Source organism: Tachypleus tridentatus, chromosome 7 (assembly GCF_004210375.1).
Source record: "Tachypleus tridentatus isolate NWPU-2018 chromosome 7, ASM421037v1, whole genome shotgun sequence".
Classification (NCBI taxonomy): domain Eukaryota; kingdom Metazoa; phylum Arthropoda; class Merostomata; order Xiphosura; family Limulidae; genus Tachypleus; species Tachypleus tridentatus.
The window spans coordinates 47,896,620-47,924,261 of NC_134831.1; the positions used below are offsets into that span (position 1 = coordinate 47,896,620).

The 27,642-nt window shown below is 32.8% G+C and overlaps 1 protein-coding gene across 1 annotated transcript in view; it reads left to right on the plus strand.

Annotated features, from left to right (window-relative positions):
* LOC143255599 (rifampicin phosphotransferase-like) overlaps nt 1-27,642 on the plus strand; it is a 109,641-nt gene that overhangs the window by 59,410 nt on the left and 22,589 nt on the right. Inside the window, exons 24-33 of the mRNA XM_076511482.1 lie at nt 1,948-2,049; nt 2,911-3,084; nt 3,781-3,915; nt 6,838-6,922; nt 9,755-9,843; nt 10,560-10,622; nt 14,595-14,687; nt 19,492-19,551; nt 24,889-24,986; nt 25,790-25,853. Of these exons, the coding sequence (XP_076367597.1) occupies nt 1,948-2,049; nt 2,911-3,084; nt 3,781-3,915; nt 6,838-6,922; nt 9,755-9,843; nt 10,560-10,622; nt 14,595-14,687; nt 19,492-19,551; nt 24,889-24,986; nt 25,790-25,853 (963 nt within the window). The remainder of the gene's footprint in view (nt 1-1,947; nt 2,050-2,910; nt 3,085-3,780; nt 3,916-6,837; nt 6,923-9,754; nt 9,844-10,559; nt 10,623-14,594; nt 14,688-19,491; nt 19,552-24,888; nt 24,987-25,789; nt 25,854-27,642) is intronic.

Below are 27,642 nucleotides of genomic sequence, written 5' to 3' on the forward strand. Positions count from 1 at the left end.
TTGTTTACTATTCACTGGGAAACAACCTTTCTCTCCTGGAGTTTAGGCTCAGTGTCATCCGTACCCTGATCGTAGATTACCACACCCAGCGCCCAAAATCCACCGGAGGTCGGCCTTCCTTGGAAAACCCCCTTCGCCTCACAGAACGTGACTTCCCAACATTTATTCCCCAAACAGATGAGAAAAAGTACCCCACTAGAAAGTGTGAAGTGTGTTCTGACAAATCCACGAGGAGGGAAAGCAGATATCAATGTACTGATTGCAAAGTGGCTCTTTGTGTTGACCCCTGCTTCAAAACATTTCACACGAAAGTGAATTATTAAATATGTCATGCATTACAATTCCCAAAAATGACATTTTGTGCATTATTGTTTCATGTTTTCTACATATTTCTTTATTTTGTGTACTACTATAAGTTTGGCTTAGAGAAAAAAATAGTATTTGTTGCTTATTTCCTTTGTTTTAAAAATTACTCAATTTTGCTGAAAAAAACCCGGCATAGGAGCTGCCGTAGCAGCTGAAATATTTGGCAGTCAACAGGTTAAAAGGCCTGTGATGAGTTAGCTTTAAATACTACTTACCTTATACAACTTCAGTTCAGCAAAGAAATAGTTCCTATAAAAGTTCATGGTTACAACACTAGTATGCTACTTTTCTGACGATAGATCATTACGTTCAAGTATGATGATACTGGTCTAGTCGTAGTTTTCATCAAATAATATAATTTCTTTTGTGAATCAGGTTAATAGCAAAAGTTAAGGTATTAAAGCTGGTACGTGTTTAGTATAAAGTTTAAAAAAGTATTCGTAAGTGTAGAACTAAATTGGGAAAGCGTTCAGATATTAAATAACATTGTTAAAAAAATCTAGAGGTAATACGAAAAAAAGTATTAAGAGTCTGAAATAAATTCATTGAGAATATTAGAACTCTTTCTATATAATTTAATATATAGTTGAGAGTTATCCGTGGTATTTAAAGTAATGTCAGAAATTAATGAAGTCGCAACATACGTTTCATGTGATGTCGTTATCACATGAAAATACTTGATGTTAGAAATTCGGACGGTTAATAGTAACCCGTCTAAACAATGTTCCACTTTGCTATTGCACGTATCTTGTCAGAATGTAGGAAATCGCTCAGGTTTTAGAAATTTTTGAATGAGGTAAGCTCCCCTCATACCTACACAAGCGGGATTGGCCATTTGTAGCTAAGCATTAGATAACTCCCAACGACAAAATATGTTCTTTTACGTCAGTAGTAAAAAATAGAAATAAAACATTCTTTCAAATCGGATAGTTTTGGGAATTGTGCATCAAAACTAACGTTTTCTGAACCAAAGCTAACAACAGCTCAGTTAAAATATTACGTCATTCGTAAATAGCGTGCCCATTTCACAAGATCTGACCTGCTTGTCCTTCCCATTCTAGTCTGGGAAATTTGTTAAACATCTTTTGTTTGTTTTGAATGCAGCTAGCAGGTGTGAGCTGTGACGTCACTTAATCTTACACAAATTTATTTACTTAAACGTCATTTTGAATCAGAAATGTCGTCATACCTATAATTTTTTTATTCTTTGACAAGTTCCATATTGTGTTTACTTTTTAAAAGAGTGAGAACCTAAGGTATGTGTGTGTGTGTGTAATTTCTTGGTGTGTTTGAAGGTAAATAATAACGAAATATTAATTATATACATATATATCTTACCTGATTTATACATAAGAATATTAAAACTAATAACATGATAAACATAGGTGTAGCAATCGAAAGCATTATTTGCTTCTCCTGGTTGATAAGAGATAAATTTACAAGTGACAAAGAAAAGCATGATAACGTTGTGGTACTGAAATGTTGTTTACATGACAGGTTTGAAATTATTTCTTAACGTAAGAAGTGACAAAATATTTTAACTACAAAGGTGTCTAACTTAGAACTGTTGTTGTGTTTTAGATAATTTGGAATAAACGAGAAGGCAACAGACTACCAAAGTCCGTTTACGCCACACGTGGTTTTGTACAATCTTACAACCATTTGATCTTCAATATGTTTGATGTAAGTCCATCTTAGTTTTTTACAGAGCAGACTCTCCCTATACTGATAATATTACAAATCCATCTTATTGCTATACAGAACAGTGTCCCAATAATGTTTTTTTTTTTTTTAACAAATCCAGTTTAGCTCTAAGTTTAGCAGTGTCCCTCTGTGGCTAATACAGTTTCTTGAACTTGGTACCAATCACGTTTGATCCAGTTATTTCTTCTTCATTGCCTTGTGTGTTTGTTTGCAGCGGATGAAGCTGAATATAATAATGATAATGTTAATACAAATACTACTAATAAAATTAATGGTAGATTACAAGATTGCCTTAATTGTTTCTTCTAATATGGCTTGTTTGCCTATGTTAGCTTAAAATAAAAATGTATTAATGTCACTTTGTTATATGTCGAAAAGGTGAATTTAATATACTTAATATTAGTGATGGACACTACATTATACGCTTAATTTCATAATATTAATTTTCAACGTAGAAATTCGCAAAGCAGTTTATTATTTAAATTTCTATCACATTACGTTATTATTGAAAGCCATGTTCTCCCATTGAAGTAAATATTTTACTGTTTGAATGAGTAAAAAAGTAAACGGAATATTGAGAAAATAAACAAGCTATACATTAAAATTGTGTGACACGAATATTTCAACGGAGATATAGAAATATCAATTAATAACAAATTTTTGTTTGATAATAATTATTTATTTTAAGCGATTCTATGAAAATATAAGCAAAAGAACGTTTACATTTGTATAAATTGTTTTAAAAGAATTCAGAAAATGATTTTTTTAAATTTCATATTATACAACTCAAACGACAACTTGTGCCAGATAGTTATAAAATTTCTTGAAACTGTCTTTCAGTTCATGTTTCGTGACGTCAGAAAAGACGGTACAATCTCCAATTTCTCCAAAGCGTACATTATTTCCATGTTTGGACGTTTGGTTGATGATCCTGAGATTCTCGAGATGGCGAAAGAGAGAAACGATCCTCTCCCAAGGATACAGTCTATAAAACGCATTCCATTCATTCTTTGGGTAAATCATGATCTTTTTAGAGCTTCTAAAGATATTGTGGTAAATTTTGTAAGAAATTAGAAAATTTTTCCTGAAGGTTTAGTGATTTTTAATCTCCTTAGAATCTGTTGATATGTACTGTTCTATTAGAACCTACTAGTATGTATTCTAATGGTGTATTAGAACCTAGGCCCGGCATGGCCAAGCGTGTTAAGGCATGCGACTCGTAATCTAAGGGTCGCGGGTTCGCATCCCGGTCGCGCTAAACATACTCGCCCTTTCAGCCGTGGGGGCGTTATAATGTACGGTCAATCCCACTATTCGTTGGTAAAAGAGTAGCCCAAGAGTTGGCGGTGGGTGGTGATGACTAGCTGCCTTTCCTCTAGTCTTACACTGCTAAATTAGGGACGGCTAGCACAGATAGCCCTCGAGTAGATTTGTGCGAAATTCAAAAACAAACAAACAAACACTGTATTAGAACCTACTGGTATGTATTCTACTGTTGTATTAGATCCTACTGGTATGCACTCTACTGCTATATTATAACCCACTGGTTTGAACTACAAAATTAAAAGCTATTAGTATAAGATATGATGTTAAAACCCACTGATACTGTTATATTAGAAACTACTGACATGCACTCGTATCAGATTACATTACTACTCACTTACAGAAAAATTTATTTGTTGTATTTAAAACAAAACTGTTTCTGGGCAGGCAATCCTAATGTCTCAACGACGGCTGCGCCAATCAAGAAAGAAATTATTCCATTTCTCAATACCTGTTAATCACTTGTCTTCATCTGAGGAAATCTACAGGGAAATTGAAAACAACTGGCAGAACATATTTGAGGTACTTCAGTTTATATTACATATATGCAAGTAGTTACCCTTTGTACATTTTAATTAACAGCAATCTTTTAACCTTTCATTATACACATCACAAGGTTGAACATAATGAGTTTTGACTGAAGAAATAAACATAAACATAACAAATAGATCGAAATTACCTCCCATGTGGCTTTGTGAACTTTTAATACATTCGCTTTAAATTTAGAACATTTATATACTTTATAAGAACAATTTTTCTATGGCATTATCTTCCTTTTGTTTGTGATGTATGCCTATCATCAGTTACATTTGACAAATAAAATATTTTATATTTAAAGTATGTTTAGTTTTTCCGGAGAAAATACTTTTTAAAACCAGCTTCATTAACATTTTGTTCAAATATTTTACAATTTAGTTTGTTTAGTAGATCATGCCAATATAGTTTAAGAGCCAAAAATAGTTTTTTGATGGGGGTTTGTAATAAGAGAAAAAAAAGAAAACTAAAAAATCACAAACTATAATAAAAATTGCATTTTCTTAGAAATAACTCAGTTTTTTTGTTATTGACTTTTTTTTTGTCCACATATAAGTTTGTTTTTTGTTGTTTAGCTGTATCGATTCAGAAATATTACGTTTTAAAGTTAACAAATGTAGTGACAACTGATGTTGAGATAAGGGATTTGTCGCCCGAGAGCTGCAACAAATTGTGATTGAAATAGTTATAATGGAACTTTATCGTCCAGTTAGAAATGAAATATGTAGAAATATTCTCATATCATATTTATTTAGAAAGATGTTCTATGATCAGAACCTGTTTTTACGTGCAAGCGTCAGTTGTACTTACATATTGCTACTGTTGCTAATTTGAAGGGTGAGATCAAAATTTGAAATTACATACATTAATTTTTGTATAATGAAATTTAAGAGTGACTTCATAATTAACTTTTTAATAGTAACGAAGTGACTCCAATACTAAGATCATAATCAGAAACTTGTACAAGTTAGATTGTAGAATTTTTTTAAATAGAATTCTGGGAAAATCACATTGCCAACTGTTTATTATGCTTTTAAATGATCAGATTTAATATTATCAACTGCTTTTGCTACAGAGAGTTTAATGACTGTAATAACAGGCCTAATTCTATTTTGTAACTACAATATTCCGTCTAGTCTTACACTGCTAAATTACGGAGGGCTAGCGCAGATAGCCCTCGTGTAGCTTTGCGCGAAATTCAAAAACAAGCAATATTTTCTGTTATAAAAATCAATATTTTGTAAAGAAAAGTAAAATAATGGAGAGAGTTACAAACCGAGCTTAGAATATTTTGTATTATGTGTTAGTATCGTATGCACAGTTAGCTTCAATATTTTAAGCTTTCGTTGTGGTAAAAGAGTGACATGTTCATCTGTATTCACTTGTTGATTTACAACATATTCTATCTCAACAGATTTGCTTATGCTTTATTGTAAACAATCTAGTTTTGCAGTATCGTCATATAATTGCCTATATTTCACCTGTTTGTGCAATATACAACTGGTCTTACAGTGCTGTCTCATAACCATTTATATTTGAAATGCTTATGTAATATACAACTAACCTTACAATGCCATCGGATAACCCCTACATTTCATTTGTTTATGAAATATGAAGCTATTTTAATAATGCTATGGTATTATCATCAACATTTCAGTTGTATTTTTTAATATTCAACTAGTCTAACAATGCAGTCACATAGTCACTAATTTCATTTGCTTAGGTAATATGCCACTAATCTTACGTAGCCTTCATATAACCAATATGCAACTAGTCTTAAAAGGATGTAATAGAAACAATATAAAACTTGCCTAACAATACTATTATATAAATATTTACATTTCGGTTATTTTTTATCGAGCCTTCAGTGCTGTTGCATGACCACATACATTTGAGCTTTTTTAAATATGCAACTAGGTTTAAAATGCTATCTCATATCCACCTACATTTCAGTTGTTTACCAGCCTTACAAAACTGTCGCATAACCATTTACATTTTAGGTGTTTTTTTTAAAAATACAATCGACCTCATGATGCTGTGGTATAACCATCAGGTGTTTTTGTAATATGTAACTAACCTTACAATGCTATCGTGTAACCATCTGTATTTCATTGTGATGACAAGAAACCCAACTTGAAATAAAAATGTATTCTCAAGACGGCTGGTATTGGTATTAAAACTTTAGTTAAAATATAGTATAGAACAACATTTCGACCTTCTTAGGTCACCTTCAGGTTAATCCTTACCAGCCGTCTTGAGAATACACCTGTATTTCTGTTTATGCGTTATGCAATACAAAGTATAAAGTATTAAGTTAGATATAATTTTCATTTTCAAGAATATATCAGTATACAAGATTAACGAAATGCAATGTATGTACGTTTAGAATGAATTTTCAAATGTTTTCGCTTAATCTAAATTGCTATTGTTACGTAGTGTCCAAAGTGCCAATAACGTATTTGTAAAGGAAAGTAATTTAGATTTGTTTTGTATTTAGAAGCAAAGGTTATAAAAAAATATTATATTTCCATTCTTCGAATCATAATGCTCGAGTACTTTCAGAACATACCATTTATCACGAAATCAGAGCTTGTGAATTATTAGCACATGAAGTTTCCCGTTATTTAGAGTTCGTTATTTACCAAGATATACTATTTTCAACCCTCGTAAATAGTGAGCACATACCATTTTTCACATACTTATTACTTGCTATTATTAAGTTCTTAGTACATAGAAAAGTTAGTTTTCTGAAACAAATTGGATACTATGCTGATTTACAATTAGTTTTTGTCCCAAAACTTTTGACCTGAAGAGTATTAGTAAGAAGATTTGACAATTAACGTTACATTTTCTTAACCAAATACGTTTTTCATAAAAATATTGAATTCATTTTTCTTTCAAAATTTTTAGCCATTACAACGGCACGGAGATTGTACTTTAACCTCGTCAATGGCAAACCTAGCCCTTCTTTCTACCCTGGTCTCAGCTCGAGGTGGTAAGTTTTTAGTTGCTTGTATTCTATTTGGTTTTAACTTAATAGTCGTTACCTAAGCTACTCTTGTCGTTTCTGGTTTTTTACACTGATGTGTTTTCTTCGTAATTACTTAGCGTTTTAGTAAACGTTTCCTTGCTATATAAAGCACATGAAAGACTCATAGTGTGTTTATTACTCTCTTGTATATGTTACGGTTTTACTATATATGTGCGATAAAGATTCTTCTGTAGTACGTATCTGTGATTTATTGGCGATAAATTCGACAATAAACGGACGGCACACACTTCACTTGTTTTAAAGTAATATATTCAAAACAAGTCAAACTATGTATTAAATTTTTTTGCACCATAGATATCACAATTGTATCTCAAACTCTTAGTAATTCTATTCTATTATCAAAATCCCACTTAGGTTATTTTAATTATTTTAGAATCCAGTTGACAAGATGGATTATTTTTATTTTCTGGTATCGCAATAGTATCAGTGATTAATTAACTTATGCTACCCTATGGGTTATCGCAGTTGTATCCTGAACTTCAAATAACTACCTATTTTTTGGAAAGTCTATGGAATTTTACCCCATTGATAAATTGAAGATTATTTTTTGTTAAATGACAAGTTAACATAATTTTTTAAGACTCTCAGATTACAGAAAAACTGACGGTCCTCCAGGCGGGTAAAATCAGTTTAAATACTCTACGCTTCCTTCAAAAACAATTTCTAAACCAATTACAGTACGAGGCTAAAGTATCCTTTTCTCTTCACTCTCTACTACTCTTTTAAATACAATCATGATTGTAAACAATAATTTTTTATATAAGTTAAATGAGTTACAACATTCCTGACAATCACTCAAGTAACAATTCTGAATTATTAGCTCGTTAATGATTACCACGTTTAATACATTATATGTTGTTTTCTTTAATTTTCTTTGAGTTAAATTAAAATAATTTAAATTTTTGACCAAATATTTTGAAATCATTTCTATTGTTAATTTCTATTTCGGAGATTTAAATAAGTATTATCTTCTCCTGGCTTAAACTCTATTTACAACATTTGCGCTACAAAGATACGCAACATCATATACAAGTGTTACAGATGTAAATAAATAGCAGTAATATTTTGATATAGTATTGCACACAATTATGTTATTACTTCTCTAATTTTAACATTATGTTTTTATTCTCTCTTACATTCTTCTCTTGTTATTAACCTTCCCATTCTTGTTATCATGCTTTTATTTATCTGTATATAGATATGTATATATAAAAGCTTGTGTGTGCCACATAACGCTTGATTTCTTGAAATAGGAGGAGTAATAAGAGCCGAAGTGCGTTTATCCAGATAAAAGATAGAATAGTTCGATTACTGTTTGCCCATTTTAGTGACGAGAGTAGAGGAGGGTCGTGAGTGTTCTTAAATCTAGAGACTGTTGAGATCACCTAGCCTGGAGCCAAGTGCCAGAAACTATCGATCCAAATTTAAACTAAAATCGTTCCTTAATTAATGTATTATCTGTTATGTTACCAATGTTTTTAATAACAAATAGTTTTATGCAATGGGACTCTAAATTAAGAAATCAAAACATATTTTTTCCAGTTTCTTTGCTTATAGATTTCAGTTTATACTTTTAATATCAAGATTGATAAAAATATTAAGTTTATAATTTTGTTGCTAACCGACACGACATGAATGATTTTAATTGGCTCACAAAGGAATTTACCAACGTTTAATTGCTTCGAATGCACTTTTCTGTCCCTTTATTTGTCAAGCTTGATTTCTAAAAATGCGTTCATTTCAGTTAGACTTGGAATGTGAGGTTAGATTATACTATGGGATAGGGGTGGTAGCGCTTTCCCATTATTTATGACAAGTTGTATTCTAGTGTGTGTGTATAAAATACAAAAAACTATGGGTCTGTCTCCCTGTTCCTTGTCTAACGACTCATAGGTGGCTAGGCTTATCTCAGTCGAACTTTGTGGAATGATAGTTTGCAACAAGGGGCATGTTAATTGGGTTTCCCAGCCCCTACACCCTCATTATTAGTGTTATTGAACATTTATTATTTTTTATATAAGTTAATATTAATACATTCCATATATAGCGTCAGCGGTAACCATTCAAATTTACATCGCTAAAATCAGAGTCTCGATTCTCCTTAATGGACACAGCAGGTAGCTCGATGTGGCTTTGTTATTAAAAATACACACATACATTAAATTTCCTATAGCACAACTTGCACTCAGTGCGTGCATGTGGGGAAGGGGGACACTCGAACGTCTTATATATTTTGAAGAGTATTCTATGGAGGAATACCGTGGAAAAAAATGGCTGCCGATATTGAAATAATAGATAAACACAGATGAAGTTGACGCTACAACAGACACCATAATTCTGATAGGAAGAACTGTGTCTTGAGTTATACCCACTTCCTACTTTGACCCATGATCTTACACATTTTATCTCGCAAAACGCTTCTGCAGAAGTTGATCGTCTATTAATTAATTAACGTGAAACGATGTAAAAGGACAGTAAGAGATGAGTGTTGAAGACGGGTAACAGGAAACACCTCTACCCTCACTATTTTGTCCGCTACCTGTTCGTATAAAGTTATCCTGACATCGCACAGTGTATACATAGGCGATCTGATTTAAAATTTACTGTTTTCTATTCAATTTTTCTTTTGTTTGTTACGTGTTTGAATTGTCGTTTTCTTACAATTCGCCTCTATCTGTCTCCTTGTTAACGTCAGCTTATGGTTCTTATAAATGTTACGTTTTACCAGCTAATTTTTAACTTCTGAGATCAATTTTCTAAACTTTCATTCTAAAGAATGGAACATCGATGTGTTTACTGACTTTGCATCTCTTCTGTCCACGTGTTCGGAGTTGGAAAGCGCCGATGTTCCTTCAGCAATGGAAGTAAGCTGCAACAGAGTTTAGTAATTATTGAACTAAAGTATTTAATATTTTATTTCCTTTGAATTCTGTTACTATTCATCATTTTTGTAGATAACTTCTATCACAACCAATCCAGTCTTCAGCTTTTTTCAACTGGGAATGGAAGACAGTGAGTCATATAATGGGATCAAATGTAAAATAAATCCAAAATTAGATTAACGGAAAAAATTAGCTTGAGAGACAAACAACAATTCAGAGTGGCCGATCCACCATTACCTCGGCTAGCGCCCGCCGTTATGAACCTATTATTAACCAACTTTAGAGTTACCATATTCTACTCTTCACTAAGTTGGTCAAATAAATAGGGGGATTTAATTAACCAATAAATATTATTTAATGCACTATTTATAAATCAAATTACACAAAGACTTATCGTTGTGAAATTTAATATTTTAAGATTCAATAGTAAATGGAATTTCAGATACTGATATCAAGCTGTAGTGTGTAAGAATATCGCAACCAATATGAAATACTTCTAATCAGTCTTTATAGGGGATTGGATTCATTAATTTGTAAATTAATTTTAGTTCCTATCTACACAGTTTGCTTATTTTTTATCTGAAGTTTAAACTATTAACTATAGAAATCATTTTTAACAGCAATAATGTGTTTTAGTGAATAATTTCATTGAATTAAGAATTATTCTCACACAAGTGTCTTCACTAAATGTTTTACAGGCACTTGCACATACCATAGCTAAAGATATTGACCGTGAAGTCTTCAAGTCCATGAAAACTGAGGTAATTATATTTTTGGTTTTAATTAGATAATTCGTCATTGTTTTGGTAATTATTTTATTACATTTACGACATTAAAACTTTGATGCTTCGTGATATATCTCATTATTCTTAATTGCCATAGTAGATCTGAGTGAAGATCATTTCCCAAATAAAATAGAGATCGTATTTAACTAGTAATATTACATTGTAGTCAGTTTATAGATGGGTGTTAATCTGCTTTTATTCTGATGAAACCCAAAACGTTTATTAGAATGGGGATCTAATTCTTTAAGTCACATTCTTCACCTATGGAGTAATGTAACAGGGTTAGATATTAGTTTATATTATATGTCACCCGTGTTTATTTTTCTATATTCACATAATAAAAACAGTATAATACTAGAAGACTTACGTAGCATACTTTCAAGGAATTTCTGGTTTCAGTTTTGTTATGGACTATACATGACGTCACTGTTATTGATTTAAGTATTCTTTTTACAATCATGTTTATAATTCATGTTAGCAAAATACACAACAAACAGTTGATTTTTCTTTCGAAATTTTAACTTTGAGTGTTTATGTTAGCCAACTTCAATAGTAGATAATCATCTATAACTAAGAAAGCATTTAAAAAATCTTTCATACTACACTTAGTGGAACAGTTTCTTCGTGAATCCTTTGCAGTGGATAAATCGCACATTCATTTAAATATTTATATATTGTAATACAGTACCCTGACTACAGCTAGCAAGGCTAGGTGGTTAGGGCACTTGACTCGCAATCTGAGGGTCGTGGATTTGAATCCCCGTCACATCAAACATGCTTTCCCTTTCAACCGTGGGGGCGTTATAATATGATGGTCAGTCCCATTATTCATTGGTAAAAAAAGGTAACCAAAGAGTTGGAAATTGGTGGTGGTAACTAGTTGCCTTCCCTCTGGTCTTACACTGCTATATTAGGGATGGCTAGCGCAGAAAGCCCACCTGAAACTTTGCGCAGAATTAAAAAAATAACAACAAACGTAATGATTACACGATGCAGTGCTCCTTCGGGCTTACGTATGGCAGAATGATGATATAAGTTTTTGTTTACGAAATATTTATATAATGAGATGGTTAAACAGTGTAGATCCAAACAAAAACAAACGAACATTTCAAATAAGGGACCTTTTAGGTTCTCAATGGAATAATGAAATCTCACATAATTTAACATTAAAAACATAAACGGTTTCTGAAGCCACCAGTTAATCCATTGCGAAACAGTACCCGCCTCACAAATTAAAGTCTAAAACAAGTTATTCCAATTAAGGAGGACATACCTCCCAGTGACGTTAACAAGATTAGATCAATAATGTGAAGTTTGAGAAAGTTCAAAAGTCAAAATCTACATTATCTATTAAAGTTCCAGCCAAACCTCGAAATTAACGGCACTTTTCATGATAAATTGAAAGCGACTGGAGTTGTAACCTGGTGAATGGAAATTTATACAGCATTGTTAAGTTAATCCTTAGAGAGGGTGAAGTAAACGTATAAGTTAAAAACTGTTGTTGAATGCAAGTAATATACTTTCAAACTTTATACTTTTACAGTGTTAGCAGTGAATTGCCTATTGACCCAACATCGTCGGTCTCAGACTTCAGTCTGTGAGGCAGATTCTCATTTATTCGGATGCTTTTCATCATTGATCCTAGTTATGACCTTAAAGAAGTTAGCTTTGAAGACTACGTCACAATTTTATAGGGGGCTTATTCGATCATGGTTGATCTGAAATGTGTTTGTTATTTTATATTATTAGTTTTTTTTCATAAATCCAATATAACCTTGCTGATAGCAAAGAAAAGTAAATTTCTAAAAAAGACTAAGAACGACTGAAAAATATAAATCTGGTCCTTGAGTTTAATAAATGTGGGTGATAGTTAGGTTTGAAGAAACTTTTCTTTTTTCTAGAAGAAGTTGATATTAGGCTATCAGCAGTATTCACTGCAGGAAAGAGAACCTCGAATTTTATTGTTGTAAATCCATAAACGTACCCCTGTCCCACTGTGAGACGGTAACACGCCTTGTGAGTATACGTCGGAATGACACAGTTTAGATGGAATATTTACCCATAAAAGGTAAATAAATAACGACAGGGTTTTGTAGAAATTAAAATAACATTACACGTTTCTCATTTAAATATTCACGAACTATTTTATCAGTCATTTCTGTAGGGAACATGTTTTGATACAAAAGAAAATCCTTGGCACTAAGAATTTTTTTATGTGTACTTTCATACTTATTAAATATTTTAAACGTACAACGAATCACCATTTTATCTACACTTTCAGAATTAAAGTATGGACTAGTATATATATTTTATGATATATTTGACATTGGAATTGTTAGCGATTAGAGTGTGCGGAAAGGGAAGTTTCAGATCTTATTCTATAGTAAATCTTATAATGTTATGTCCACTGTAATAAGTGTAAGGTTTAATCAGGTTTCATCGACACACCAAAGGTGTGAACTGTTAAGTCCAGTTTAACAGCCATTGTTTTTCACGATGACATAAAAACAAATTGGCTAAGAATTGTGCAAGTCTTAAACATCTACAAGTTAACAAACATCCCTTTATGGAGACTAATCTCTAATTAAGATGAATAGACCCAGTGTGAAATATATGATAAAATAGTTACAAGTCTGCACTTCAATTTCGAAAGTTTTATTCTGAAAAGTATGAAAAACATGTGTGATATTATTTCAAGTGATGTGTCTAAATATCCGTTATTTGTTCATTTTTCATAGGTAAATATTTCTGTTATTCAGAATCAGCTAAACTGGGTCATTTGTAAGGTATAGCCACAAGTACCATTAAGGTGTGTTTCCAAACCTAACTATCACCCACAGTCCCTTTTTGAAACTTAAGGAACAGATTTATATTTTACAGTCGTCATTAGTTTTCGGTAGATTTATTTTCCTTGTTGTCAACAAGGTTATTTTCACCTTACGAAACCAATAACATGTTTAAAAGAACTTACAAATTACATATCATACACCAAATTTAGTATAGTCAATCGTACGCTAGAAGATTGTGGCATAGTTTTTTTTGTGACAAGGATGTATGTTTTAAAAGGTGTGATCAGGCATGTGTGTTCTCCTCTTCGCTCCGCTTGCAGTAACTGAGTTATTTAATCCACAAGATAATCTATACAGGTTGTCCAGTGTTTGGTTAATAAGATATGCTAGGGAAGTTAAAACAACGGTTGAGTGCTATAGAGAAGTTGTATAGATTAGGCTCACAGAGAAGATCAGAGGGACGATGTTAATGATGGAGAGAAGTAAGACGACACACAGTCAAAAAAGTACCAAACATAATCGTCACTCTTAAACTTTTCGCCCATTGAAAAATATATGTTCATCTGAATTCACTTCAGTTAACTGTGGATAATCGGATTTAATTCTATATCATTTATAGTATAACACATTAGATTTTTGGTATTTCACATAAGTATGAGCTGTGGTCTTCCATTGTTCACTATAGAGTCTATAATGGATTTGCACTTTATGAGCTAAAGAGCGATTATTTGGGCAGTGTTTCACATTAGGAAGTCCCTTTGATATTCTCTTGTTCAATATATAGTTTAGAGTAGGTTTCGATAGGATTAGGCATAAACTGAAATATTTCGCTCCAACAACACTTCTTGCATAAATCATTCCTCTTTGAAGTCTTATGTTATCCTTTCTTCATGTCACTCTGACTTCAAATGGCTGTGTGTATAAGCTGTTGGCCACTTTTAGCTCTATGCCTTACTGTAATATCGCTTCCAAAAATACAATCAATGTTCTAATATTTTTGAGAATGAGGTGAAATTTGTTCATATATGAGTAACAGTATTAATTTTATTTTTTATAATTGTAATATACACTTATAAGCTATGTTTTTTATAATAAGTCTCAAATGTAGGCCTACTTTGATAGCAGTTTTCAATAATTACTGTTCAAATGTTTTATTCAGGAGGCCTTACAGTGGCTGAAACAAACTGGTTGTGATGCAGGGGTAAAATTCCGAGAATTTCTTGAAAAACATGGCCACAGATGTCTTAAAGAGGTAATTAAATTTATTAGACAATGACAATAAAAAGAAACATTAAGAAACATTGTGAACATTAAGACACGTATTTAACCTTAGATATTTTTGCAGTTTAACTTTCTTCACTCTTTTGTTTTCAATTTCACCGTATTTCAGCGGTTATTTTAGCTTATTTTTATTATTGCATGTGGCCTGATTGTATTCATGCCAAGTAAGCAAGATATTAGTGGACTATCCTATCGATGAATTGAAAGACATTCACTTATTTATCAATATAATATTTTTAGTAAAATGTAATTTTACAAATTTACTCTTGAGATTTGACTCATGACTGTTAAGGTGTGAATTTTACGTTTCTTATGGCGTTTACTGTATTATGATGTATACAGAGTGTTACAAAAGTGAATTACAGTGATTCATTGATCTTGCATATTTTCTATAAACAAGGCGAGACCAACGTTTACATGTGCACAAATAATTAATTTTTCGTAAATGTCAAAAGTGAGCTTTACGGGGGCAACGGTGCATAATGTACAATTACAGGTGGTCTATTGAGAGCTTCAGTGAAAATTGCGTACTTGTGAACAGGCTTATAAATTGTACATGAATTATTAACATCTTTTCCGACAACGTATTAAAATATAAAAAACTTTATTCTATCATTATACACTGCTAACCAAAATCTTAAGGCCAATGAACATAAAGAAAAAAATATGCATTTTGCGTTGTTAGACTTAACCACTTATTTGAGTAGAGCTTCGAAAGATGGAAATAAGAAAAGTGAAAATAAAAACAAAATAACTTTTTTAGCATTTAATAGGGAAAATATGAACACTATAAAATTAGCCTAAATACTAAATAGGTGGTCAAAAGTTTAAGACCATACCAAAAAGAACTCCTAAACAGGGTAGGAAATGCCCAACAAGATGTCTCAGTAGTGAGTTGCACGGCCGTCATTGCAAATAACTTCAACATTCGCTTTGGCATGGTCGATATAAGCGTTTACAGAAGGCTAGCTGGAATGCTATTCCAAGTGGTAAAAATGGCTTCACGAAGATCATGCACTGTTTGGAATTGACGTCCATTTCTATAGACCTCCCTGACTATCCACCCCCAAACATTTTCAGTGGGGCTCAGTTTGGGCAAACATGCTGGATGATCCAAAAGAATCACGTTATTCGCCATGAAAAAGTCCTTTGTACTGCGGGCATTGTGGATTGCAGTGTTGTCCCGCTAAAAGATCCAGTCATTTCCACACAAGCGAGTGTCTTCAGTCAATAAGTATGCTCTCTCGAACAGTAGCTAGCTGCTGTTTGACGCCCCTGTATAACTTGAAGCTCCATTGTTTCATGGAAAGATGAAGCACCCCAGATTATGATGGAATCTCCTCCACTGTGTCATGTAGAAAATGTCTCCGGTGGGATATCCTTATCATGCCAGTAACGTTGGAAGCCATCTGGACCATCCAGGTTAAATGTTATCTCATCAGAGAACAAAACCTTTGTCTATTTTTCTACGTCCCATGTTTGGTGCTTCTCAGCAAAGTTTAACTGAGCTATTTCGTGGTGTGGAAGGAGGCGTGACTTTTGAAGGCGTTTACGGTTTTTAAAGCCTTTCTCTCGTAGATGCTGTCTTATTGTTGAGCTGTATTCTGCGTCCGTATGAGCCTTAAACTGGTTCGACAATCGGCTAGTGTTTTGCTGGATAACCTAATGAATCCTCCTGCTCAACGCCAGCGAAAGTTTCTTGGGCTGACCACATGAAATTCTCGTTCCATATCCTTCAGGGTCATTTAAAAAATGTGCAACAGCAGTTTTACTTTGCCCAATCTCACCAGCGAGGGCACGTTGAAAGAGACCTTGTTTTTGCAGCTCTACATTTCTGCCATGTTCAAACTTTGTCAACCTTTTAGCCTTTGCCATGTTTTTACTCAATGTAACACAGGAGATGTCTGTGGGAGATGTTGACAATGCTAATGCTTGAACACAAATGACTAAATTTCGTCACATGTTTACCGATTATCACTTCGTTTCAGTATGGTATTAAGCTGTTGACCACCTAGTTTTTAGGGTAATTTCATGATGTTCACATTTTCCATATTAAATACTAAAAAAGTTTTTTATTTTCCCTTTTCTTATTTCCATCTTTCGAAGGTCTACTCAAATAAGTGGTTGAGTCTAACAACGCAAAATGCATATTTTTTCTTTATGTTCATTGTCCTTACGATTTTGGCCAGTGGTGTATTTGTATTCTGTATGTCGTATATGGGTTACAAGTTTTTACAGTCAAACACGTGAATTATTGGTGAGTAAATTATAAGCGTCATTTAAGGCCATCATATCACAAAATTATAAAATGGGACAAAATGTAATTTAATTGCCTGGATAATACTAAATATTTTATAAACAATATCAGAAACGTTATGTTCTAAATGCGCCACATTAATGATATTACGCCGCAGGTTTGATCACCCAGTATGTGGTTCGTACTGCCAGTAATCAAGGACAGTGAGATGTTTTGTTCATGCTGCACCTGTTTTGTAGTGCTAAAGGCTTCAACCTTGCTCTTTCTAACATCACAATACAAGCAGGTTCGTGAGGCAACTGTTCAGGACTTGGATTATGCTGATATGTGATGCACACGAAGTAGATAACTAAATGAAAATACAGTTTGCTCTTTTTAGTGCTGGGCAGATTATGAGAAGTTAAGGTTTATTTCAATATATATCACGTAATACGTTGGCTTTGTTTGGGTTACTAGGTTCATTGTATTCTAGATAAAAGCCAGCGTGTATCGCGTCACGTCACGCTTGATTTCTCGACATAATAAGAGTCATAAAAGCCAAAATACAGTTATCCAGATAGAATAGTTCGAATACTGTCTACTTATTACGATTTTAGTGCAGGGGGTCGTGAAGGTGGTTTGCCCTAAACCCTTGTAAGTGTAGTGAATGTTAGTATGATTTAAAGAAATTAATAAATAAGCCTAAAGCTGTAGTGTGAGATAACCTAGCCTAAAGCCAAGTGTATAACATTGATAATGAAAGTAAAAATATTGATCCAATTTTAAACTTAAATCATTCCTGAATTGAAGTAGTTTCTATTATATCACCAACGTTTTAAATAAAACACAAACATATTTATTCAACAAGACTCTAAACTAAGAAATCAAGCATGCGTGTTTTCTTATAGCAAAGCCACATCGGGCTATCTGCTGAGCCCACCGAGGGGAATCGAACCTCTGATTTTAGCGTTGTAAATTCGTAGACTTACCTCTGTACTCGCGTGGGGCAACTAAGAAATCAACAAATAATTTTCCAGTTTTTTCGTTTACACATTTCATTTTATAGTTTCAGTACATATGCTAACGACAATATTAGGTGATACTTTTGTTGCTAAGCAACATGATATATGAGCCATTGTTGGAAAGTGGTGTTACCAAAGAGCACTGGACAAGATAAGTAATAATACACGGGTGCACATTCTCGAGGGCTACTTGGTATGGGTGTAAAATTTCAGGTTTCCAGGCTCTTTCCTCTTAGAGCTATGACAGTCAAACACACGGAGACATGCTCTTTTATTATTGTAGATAAGTAATTTATTTTCTTATGTTACCAAAGTAATGAATTCAGAAAATATACTGTGATTAACGTATAGCTCCTTACATCTTAGTGTCCACCGTGTTTTATTTGTATGATGTATTATGAAATATCTACTGTATCTATCACTACTACTTATATAGTTAGTCACCAAAATCTCGTATAGCCCGTGAGCTTTTAATGACACTTATCCTTTCGTGAATTTTCCTTTATGTATTTTTTCTGACTATGGTATTTTTACCAGACAATATAAACGAAACAAAATCTCTTTTAAACACATGTTCTGCACATTTGGTGGGAAAGTCAATGCATTACTTTTAATGTTACATATTATGTAATATAGTAAACAACTATTACTGGTACAATATTATACCATAGTGTCTACATAGTTAAGCATTACTAACGTACATTTAGATTTCGCTAGTTATTGCGTCAGCGACCTACAAAAAGACTTAAATATGTTTTTACTGGTTTGAAAGAAACGTTTCATATATCACACAGAATGTTAAACATAACAAAGAAGCTGACTATCACAGATGTTTCGAATACCACTTTTTCAATAATTCTCTGAGATATGATCTAATAATTAATTTGCAGATCAAAAGGTTCATGCTATACTGCTGAACAAAGCACACTTACGGGTATGAATGAGTTATAAAAGTGACAGTCAGTGCTATTATTTCGTTAAATGTAGCTGCGTGACCGGTGTATGATGCTGACCTGTTGGTTGCCATTGTGGTTAACATTTTTGAGTTAGGGAAGTCTTTATATAAACTAACTTTACGTGTGGCATAAGGTACCAATGAGGTTGAAAACATCAAATACTTTATCTTTTGAACTCTTGTTGTCAACATAGACCTTCATTACTACACATTTAATATGGTCCATTCTTTTTGTTTAGAATATAAAATTGTCTAGTGAAATTAATAAAAAGTTTTAACTTATTCGTTATTTATTTTTGCAAGTAATATCGAATAAGACCAACTTTTGGATAGATAGAATTTCTTTTAGTTTCAGACTTGTAAGTATAAATGTATGGATGTAAGTAAAGTTTAAAAATTTTACAGAAATTCGTCTCTTATCAAATCTTCAAAATTCAGTCTTTGGCTCATGCGTTTTGTTCGCATTCAGTGGTCTTTTAATTTTTTATCGAATTCTTTTATAACTAAAAATATCCACAACTGTCTATTTTTGTGAGGTATAAACTTCGAGTTTGTATTGCAGTTCGACCTTTATGCCATCACTTGGGGAATGGATCCGAAACTTCTAGTAAACACCTTAAAGGTGAGTTGTAATCTTACGAAAAATGAATTGGAATTTGTGAATGAACACCTTACAGGTATTTTCTCATTCTATGGAGGTTCCGAAATTTTTATAAAACCTTGCCGTTACTTTCTTTCAGTACTTAGTAACATCTACGAGTAATGGGTCCGATGTTTCAACAAAAATTTATTACCTTGCTTGTAATAAATTAAAGTAGATTAATAACTCTATGTAACACATATTTTGTTCCTGGATAGTATGTTTTTAATTACTTTTTTGTTATAAAAGTACAGAAAATGGCCATTATTCCCTTCAAACTTTGCTTTTGTGACCTGGATAATGAAATTTAGAAAATAACCTATTTTCTATGTGAAAATGGACAAATTTGCACATTTTCATTTACATAAGGTCTGAATGAAACAACATATGAATCAAGATTTACATGTATTTACACTAAAGTTATACAAAAATGAACAAAAATGTGTAGAAGTGAGTAGTTTTTCCAGATTTGCGACTGTAATGTAAATCACTTTCACGTACCAGCCCCAAATATAGCCAGTCTCCCATAATGTTTTCGTTATACGCTCATTAGTAGCGGCATTCAAAGTCCAGTATATCTTGGTGGAAGCGCTTGCCTTGCTCCTCTGAGTATGCTTCCATGTTCTCCTTGAATTTATCAAGATAAGTATCAAGAATATGGACTTTCAGGGACATCCTGCAGCTCATTTTGCTCTAGTTCTACACCAGAGCCTCAACCAGTTCCACATAAGTTTCGGCCTTGTGATTGCCCAAGAAGCCCCGAACCACTGCGACAACGCTGTCCCAAGCTTTTTTTCCCCTTCCTACTGAGCTTCTTGGGGAATTCTGTACACTCCAGGATCTTCTTTATTTGTGGTCCAATGAAGACACCAGCTCGAAATTACTTGAAGGCTGAAGACTCCTTATCAAGAGTTGTGACAAATTGTTTCATGAGACCCAATTTTATGTGCAGTGGTGGGAACAACATCTTCTGGAGGTCCACTAGTGGCTCACACTTGACATTGTGCTTTCCAACAAAGAAGTGGCTCCTTTGTGGCTAGTGCTTCCTGTTGTAGTGCGCTGCAGTGTCCCTGCTATCCCAAAGGCAAAGATAGCAGGGAAACTTTGCAAAGCTTCCTTGGAGACCCATCAGGAATGCCACCATTTTGAAGTCTTCGATAACCTCCCAGCCATAGTCATCATACTTCTAGGCTTCTAGCAAGGTCTTGACGCTGTTGTATTCCTATTTGAGGTGCACTGAATGAGCCAGGGGAAGAGACGGATACTTATTCCCATTATAAAGCAGCATAGCTTTAAGACGCCACTCGTTCGGGTTACAGTCAATTCCAATTGCTTCGCACAGACCGGATACATCGTCACAGAAGCAGAGCTTATTTTTACAATTGAAAAAGCTTGTAAAATGTCGGTGACGCTTCCTCTGACTTCCGACTTGCAAGCTTTTATCTAACAACTCCCACTCCTTGAGCCTAGATGTCAAAATCTCGGCATTCAACTTTGTTAGATCAAGATTTCTTATCAAGTCATTGAAGTTTCTTTGATTGGGGTAGTATGGGTTTCTCTTACCAGCTGCACCTCTGAAATTATAATCTGGATCTTCAACGTCTATCTCTTCTTCTGATTTGCTGCTCTCTTCTGAGGATGGCTGCTTTCCCTCTGGCGGAGTGGGTACAGGGAGCTCAGGGTAGTGTGGTACTGCGGTGATGGATGATGGAAGGTGCAGATACATGATAGCAGATATATTCCTGCCAGCCTGCCATTTGGAAGGGTCCACTATGCAGAAGTAGCAGTTGCTTGAGTGGTCAGTGGGTTCACACCAAATTCTTGGAATAGCGAACTTCGTGGCTCTTTTCTTCCCCTCTGTACCATCCTGTAAAAGAGCAATATAAAATTATTATGAAGAATAAATTTCTTTCATCCACAACTTATGTGTAAGAGGTTCATGCAAAATATTTTGTATGTGATATTTTTTCTATGATATTGGAAAATTGAAAAAAAAATTAAATTTTAAATGGTCTAAAATTTGTATAATATAAAATCTTGCTATTCAAGTAAGCAAAAATTGTCTGTCTTACCTTCTATAGTATTTTTGAAGTGTTCGCAGGTAAAATAAGGTGCCCAAAGTTTGTCTTGACCCCTGACAGGCATTTAGAAATATGCCTTGTAGGCTTCACACATTTTAGCAAATGCTGTCACGGAGTACTTTTTCGCTCTTGTCTTGATAAATTGGCCTCATATATAGCAGAATACCAGAGTGCTTGCAGCTTCTTGATGCCATCTCTAATAATATCAGGTAGGTCTATGTGCTCACTTAGGCAGCTAGAACTAAACTGAAGTAGTGAGTTGTGAGTCTCTGTATACATATAACTATGGAACGTTCTTGAAAATTCTCGTAAGTTCTACAACATTCTAGAAAACTCTAGTACGTTCGAGAAAGTTTTCTATCAGCTACTCAGCACTGAATCTACTTGGAATGTTCTGGAAAATGGGTAAATTTGGAAATTTCATTACCCAGGTCACTAAAAGCAAAGCTTGAAGAGAAAAATAGGTCTTTTCCATTTACTTTAGGCATAAGCAATTGAGAAATAACACTTTCTGCCTAAAAACAAGAAAAAGTAAAACTTTTGCTACATAGTGTAATATTGGGTTGAGGAATAATTCGTGAGCGTTTTTTCAAGTTAAAAAAATATATTCATAAATGAAACGCTTTCGCAAAATATTTCATGTCATTTGGTAGATAATTTTTTGCTCTAATAGATGGTGTGTTTGATTTTCATATGTTTTTAATTTTTGCTTTCATTTTCAGCTCATTAAATGGAATGTCAAGTGGACAAAATCGAGCATTTTCGACACCATCTGCTTTTCGCATTTAATTTCTGGCAATTTCGTTTAAAACAATGCATACTATATACCTAGGTATTACATGAAATAACGTATCATAATAAATGTTTTGGGTGTAATGTGTTCATGCATTGAAGTATTGTATAGTCTTGCATGTAATGCTTGAATGAAATTATTTAAAAACGCTCACGAATTATTCCTTAACCTAATAGTATTATGTGTTAATTTTCATCTCAGGGAGAAATAACATCATCAAAACCTTAGGAAAAATTTCTAAGTAAAAATCCAGACTTTACTTTCTAATATTGAAACAACGATATTAGAAAGTTAATAAGTTTGTAATCTCGTCCAATGTCCACGAATTTCATCTAAAAACAAAACAGTTAAACATATGATGACTAATTGTGTATATAAATAATACTTTTGCGTTTGTCTCTCCGAACGCTTCTAGCAAATGTTTCGACCAAACGCCAAAAATTTCATATCATTAGAAAGACCTTTATTTGATAAGTCCATATTCCAAATTGGCTTTTCCTTTGAGAATAACCTTAACTAGCTTTAGCGTAGTCAAACTTTACAACGCAAGAAGTGTCGTACACGATAACACAACGTCCTTGTCATCACGTGACGACTGATTTCGATTTAAACTGTAGTTTTTTATTTACAAACTATTTCCAACAAACGACACTTAAATCACACGTAATTACCTAAACAAAATAAGCATTGCATTAAATACAGCTGCAACTAAATTTCTCGACTTATTTAGGTTTAAAATACCCATTCGCATTTCGTTCAAAAACATATGCTTATCACTTTGTGGACACGCTTTCAGACGTTTCTCCATAAATCTGTTAAGTTTGTCTTCATTACTACTTCATATTTACTTTACTTTTCAATAATTTAGCTTTGGTTCGTTTCAAAGATTAATATAGATACATTTTAGTTTTTGTTTGTACTACGGGTTTTATTTCCACTTTCTGTGAATTTTTTTTATCATCTAGTAAAGCCATATCATACACAGAACACTTAGAACTGTTTCATACTCTGTACCTATTACAAATATCATAACTATATTTTAAGTGGAGTTTTATTATATGAAGTTACGTCTACGTGAGTTTGTCTGACCACGAATAAGTTTTTCAAATAGACTAGTATTTATCGTCCTAACACGTAATGCCTGCAAGAAAACACAACTTGAACTCCGTGTGTTAAAATGATAGAATAAGGAAAATTCAACGGAAGAGCTTGAAAACTACTACAAATGTTTTAGGACTAGCAACTGGTATGAGAAATAATTTAATAATTTCTTACTACATGAAGAGTATTGCCTTAAATTTTAATTAATTGAATTTTAAAATACCAGAAATTTTATAAACGGGAAATTTTGAAAATATAGTAATTTTTCTCATCGTACCAGTAGCATTGTCCGTCTAGTGTGAATTGAGGTAACAAAAACATCGTAGAAATACAGGTTTTTTTCTAATTATACCATAAAGTAGTAAATCTTTCGTAATTTATGGTAACTCGACAAAATATATGTAAATGCGGGGATAATATTTCCGGTCTCTTGTGGTTTGTGGAACACAAACAACAGTATGGAACGAGAGTGACTTCTTATTCAATGTACAAATCTATGGTAGTACAATAAACATTTGGTACGGAGAGTTAGTATCACACCAAGGACATTGTAAATATCCTAGCGTCTATGACAACACAAGAGTTATTTACTGAAATACTTGGATTTAGTGTCGAACCAAGGGCATTGTAAATATCCTTGAATTTATGATAACACACCATACAACAAATACAATAATTTCTCATAAAACAAGAAACATTGTAAGTCTACTGTGATATTTGTAATTCTTGATGAACACTACAAGTATTACAAATCAAGAGAATTACTAGTCATCAAATTAAAAATATCAGCGACCTAATCGTTTATATTTTTAATATAACCTTGCAATATAGCACACTGCAAGGTTATATGAAAAATATTGGGGTATAGGTTGTGGTTTCATTATAATATTTTACTTACAACTTGTTCCTTTGATATATGTTGTTATTGATGATAACTTAATAATACCCCATATACTAAAGCTATATTATGGCTATATATCTTATCAAATGTGAAACTCTAGGAGTCTGCGGTCATTTTAACCAAGACCACTAAGTTCACAGTCTGTATTACATCTAAAATGTATGAACATTTTATTACTTCATATAACATAGCTTGTTGTAATGAATATAATATATATTTTAATTGGTTTACGATAGTAAAATCTGTTACAATTTAAACATATGTAAACATGTTGTTTTTTTATAATATCACTAAAAGCTATAATTTATTTTCAAGATTAAGGAGTTAAACATTTATGTTGTGTCTACATAATCATTCATAATATTTGTATATATATAACCTTATTCAAAATTAACATTCTAGGTTAACTTGTCTTTCTTCTTCATAAAATACGATCTTTTTAGGGGATGGTAGGAAATCTGTCAGTGAATGAAAAGAAGAAAGAGGTTAATATTGAAGAAGCAATATCAAAACTTCATTGTCCGTTATCATCAAAGCAAAGGTAAGTAAGTGAACGTATGACAAATCTTCACAAACATGGAGAATTAGCGCCCTGATATAGTTAATAGAACTTCGATCTCCGCAGTTTAGGACCCAGGATACACTAAAATATTCGGGGTGATGTTGCATTCCCTTAAATATTTTTCATCGAAATGATAATAGAAGGTAGGCATACTTAGCTTTTGTGTAGATGTTACGGAACAAAAATTTTCGTAGCACCAGTATTAACTACATTAGGATTGAAAACACTGTTTGACTGTTTCTCTTTGATCAGAGCCGAATGCTGGAGTAACAGGAACTTCTATGTCTGAAAATAACAATTATGCTAGATGCATGTTTCTACTCGACAATAAATTATAATTACATATAAGGATGTTTTTACTTTTCTAAAAAGCAGTTAACATTTCTTTTATCTGTGCTTGCATATTGAAATACTTCAGGATTTTTTAACCTATTACATAAAAATTACAAAATTTTAGAACTAAAACATTTGAGGTGTTAATAAATAAAAGACTGGGTAGCGTTGGTAGTAAAGAAAATTCAACATAACTCTCTCCTCCCAGTGGCTTAGCGGTTAGATGCTGGATTATAAAACCAATTACACAGCTTCGATACCCGTTGTTCGCACCAACAGCGATAGTCCATTGTATAGCTTTGTGCTTAACTACAAATAAGTACAAGTTATTCTGGAATTATATTATTATGTCAGTTGGTTAAACTTTATTCAAAATCCTTTACACATATAGGCTTTTATTAGTGTATTTGTATGCGTGTATATGTATATATATATAACTTTTTATATAGGCTTTTCCTCAAATTCTTGCTACCGAGAGTGAGATTAGCTGTTGCTGGCAGGGAAGGATCCAAGGTAAATTAATTTTGTGATGTAGCCGAGAAATAATATGTAATAAGTTTCAAAGCAGCTTTTTGTGGAATAATGGATTTATTTCTTTACAATGTTTCGTCTATAACAATAAGACATGAACACTTACATTCAAACATAAAGAGTTATTTTACAAAATTGTTAAAGAAACGGGAAGTGCCTCAACAGAAATGTTAATTTAATTTATTGTTAGTCACAATCGTCAAACTTTGACCTTTCTTAAAAGTCTCCTGAATTTCTAACTACTTAATTAAAGTTTAATTCTTCATTTTTAATCTCAGTTATTAATTTTAAATAGACGAATTTAATTTTTGTTATAATTTTCATATAATGAAAGCAAATAATATATAGATATTAAATTTGATGATGATTATTGTATTTATGTAGAAATGAAAGCAGTGTTAGGACTATATTTCATTTTATTTATAAAACCAAGTTTTTAGAATAATCTCTTCCATGATATGTGGGGTTTCAAACGATTTATGGTATTCAGCTCTCACAACCTAGCCTCTCATCAAACAAAGGCGTATTTGCTTCTCGCTACAATTGTTTCATTCCAAATTCCTTTTCAATTCCAGTAACTTCCATGTAGTTGTGAAATGCACTTGTGACAAAAACCTGCATTCAGTCGTAGCTTTTGCCTATTATGGACTCCTGTTTTATTTTAGAAATATATTTGGACTCATAGACTAGCTAATTAGTAACCTAGCTATTCACAGGCCAAGTCGGTGAAAAGATTTCATTCAGCAATGAAGGACATTTATTTGAGATGTCACAACTGCCATCAACCGTACAAATCTAATTATAGTTCTGCTAAGCGTGTCTATCAAAATGAATGAGTCTGAAGATGTGCAAATCTGTTGGAGAGATATAAAATATTTCTCAAGAAACTTGAAAACAAAAGTCAACGTTGCTCACCAGCCACTTGTGTTAAGCATTCATGAAAAATGTTTTATAGTCCATGGCATTAGTTTTCAAAAATCATTTTAACGAATTTTGAAAGTTGGATGGAGGAAACGCAACAGAAGAACACCAGATTACTGTTAATGAACAAAACTTGTCTCATGCTGCTCCAATGATCAGAAAAGGCCATGGATTCTTATTACAAACCAAACAAGTAATTTTGTCATTTTCATAGGATCTCCGTTCTTCAGTTAATACAGCAGTTTGATGGTGCATGTAAAGTCAAAAGTTCTACGATTCGCCGAGCAACTTAACATTTATAAAATTCTAAAATGAATTGCTTGAGAGAATTTTTTATTCCACTTTAAGAATCCCTCCGTCAGTAAAAGGTTTTCAAAGTTTCAGTGTTTTGTTTTCAAAAGCAATGCTACTATTAAGGTAGTTTAATTAACGTTTTATGAAGTATAATAATCCAAAAGCTTTAGGATATTCTTGACATCCAAGCGAAGTTTTTTTCACAATTTATACGTAATTTTGTATATCGGTAATAAAAAAATTGAATTTTCAAACAATAATTTATTTGAAGGCATTAAAATATATTTAATTCTTGAGGGCACGTATATAAATTTTGTTTGCTATTTTAAAGTCAATAAATTTGCTCTTTTTGCATTGGAAGAAACCACTTATTAATACGAACTGCATCTTAATGCCAATGAAAGATACTTAGCGATTATAAAGAGCATGTGAAACAATAGAATCACTACTATAATAATAATAACCTGGTAGAAAATTTTAGCTATGAATGTCGACGCCGTAGACTGCAATTCACCACTATGTATGACAGCTTAGACTATGTTCTAACCTAGAAAGA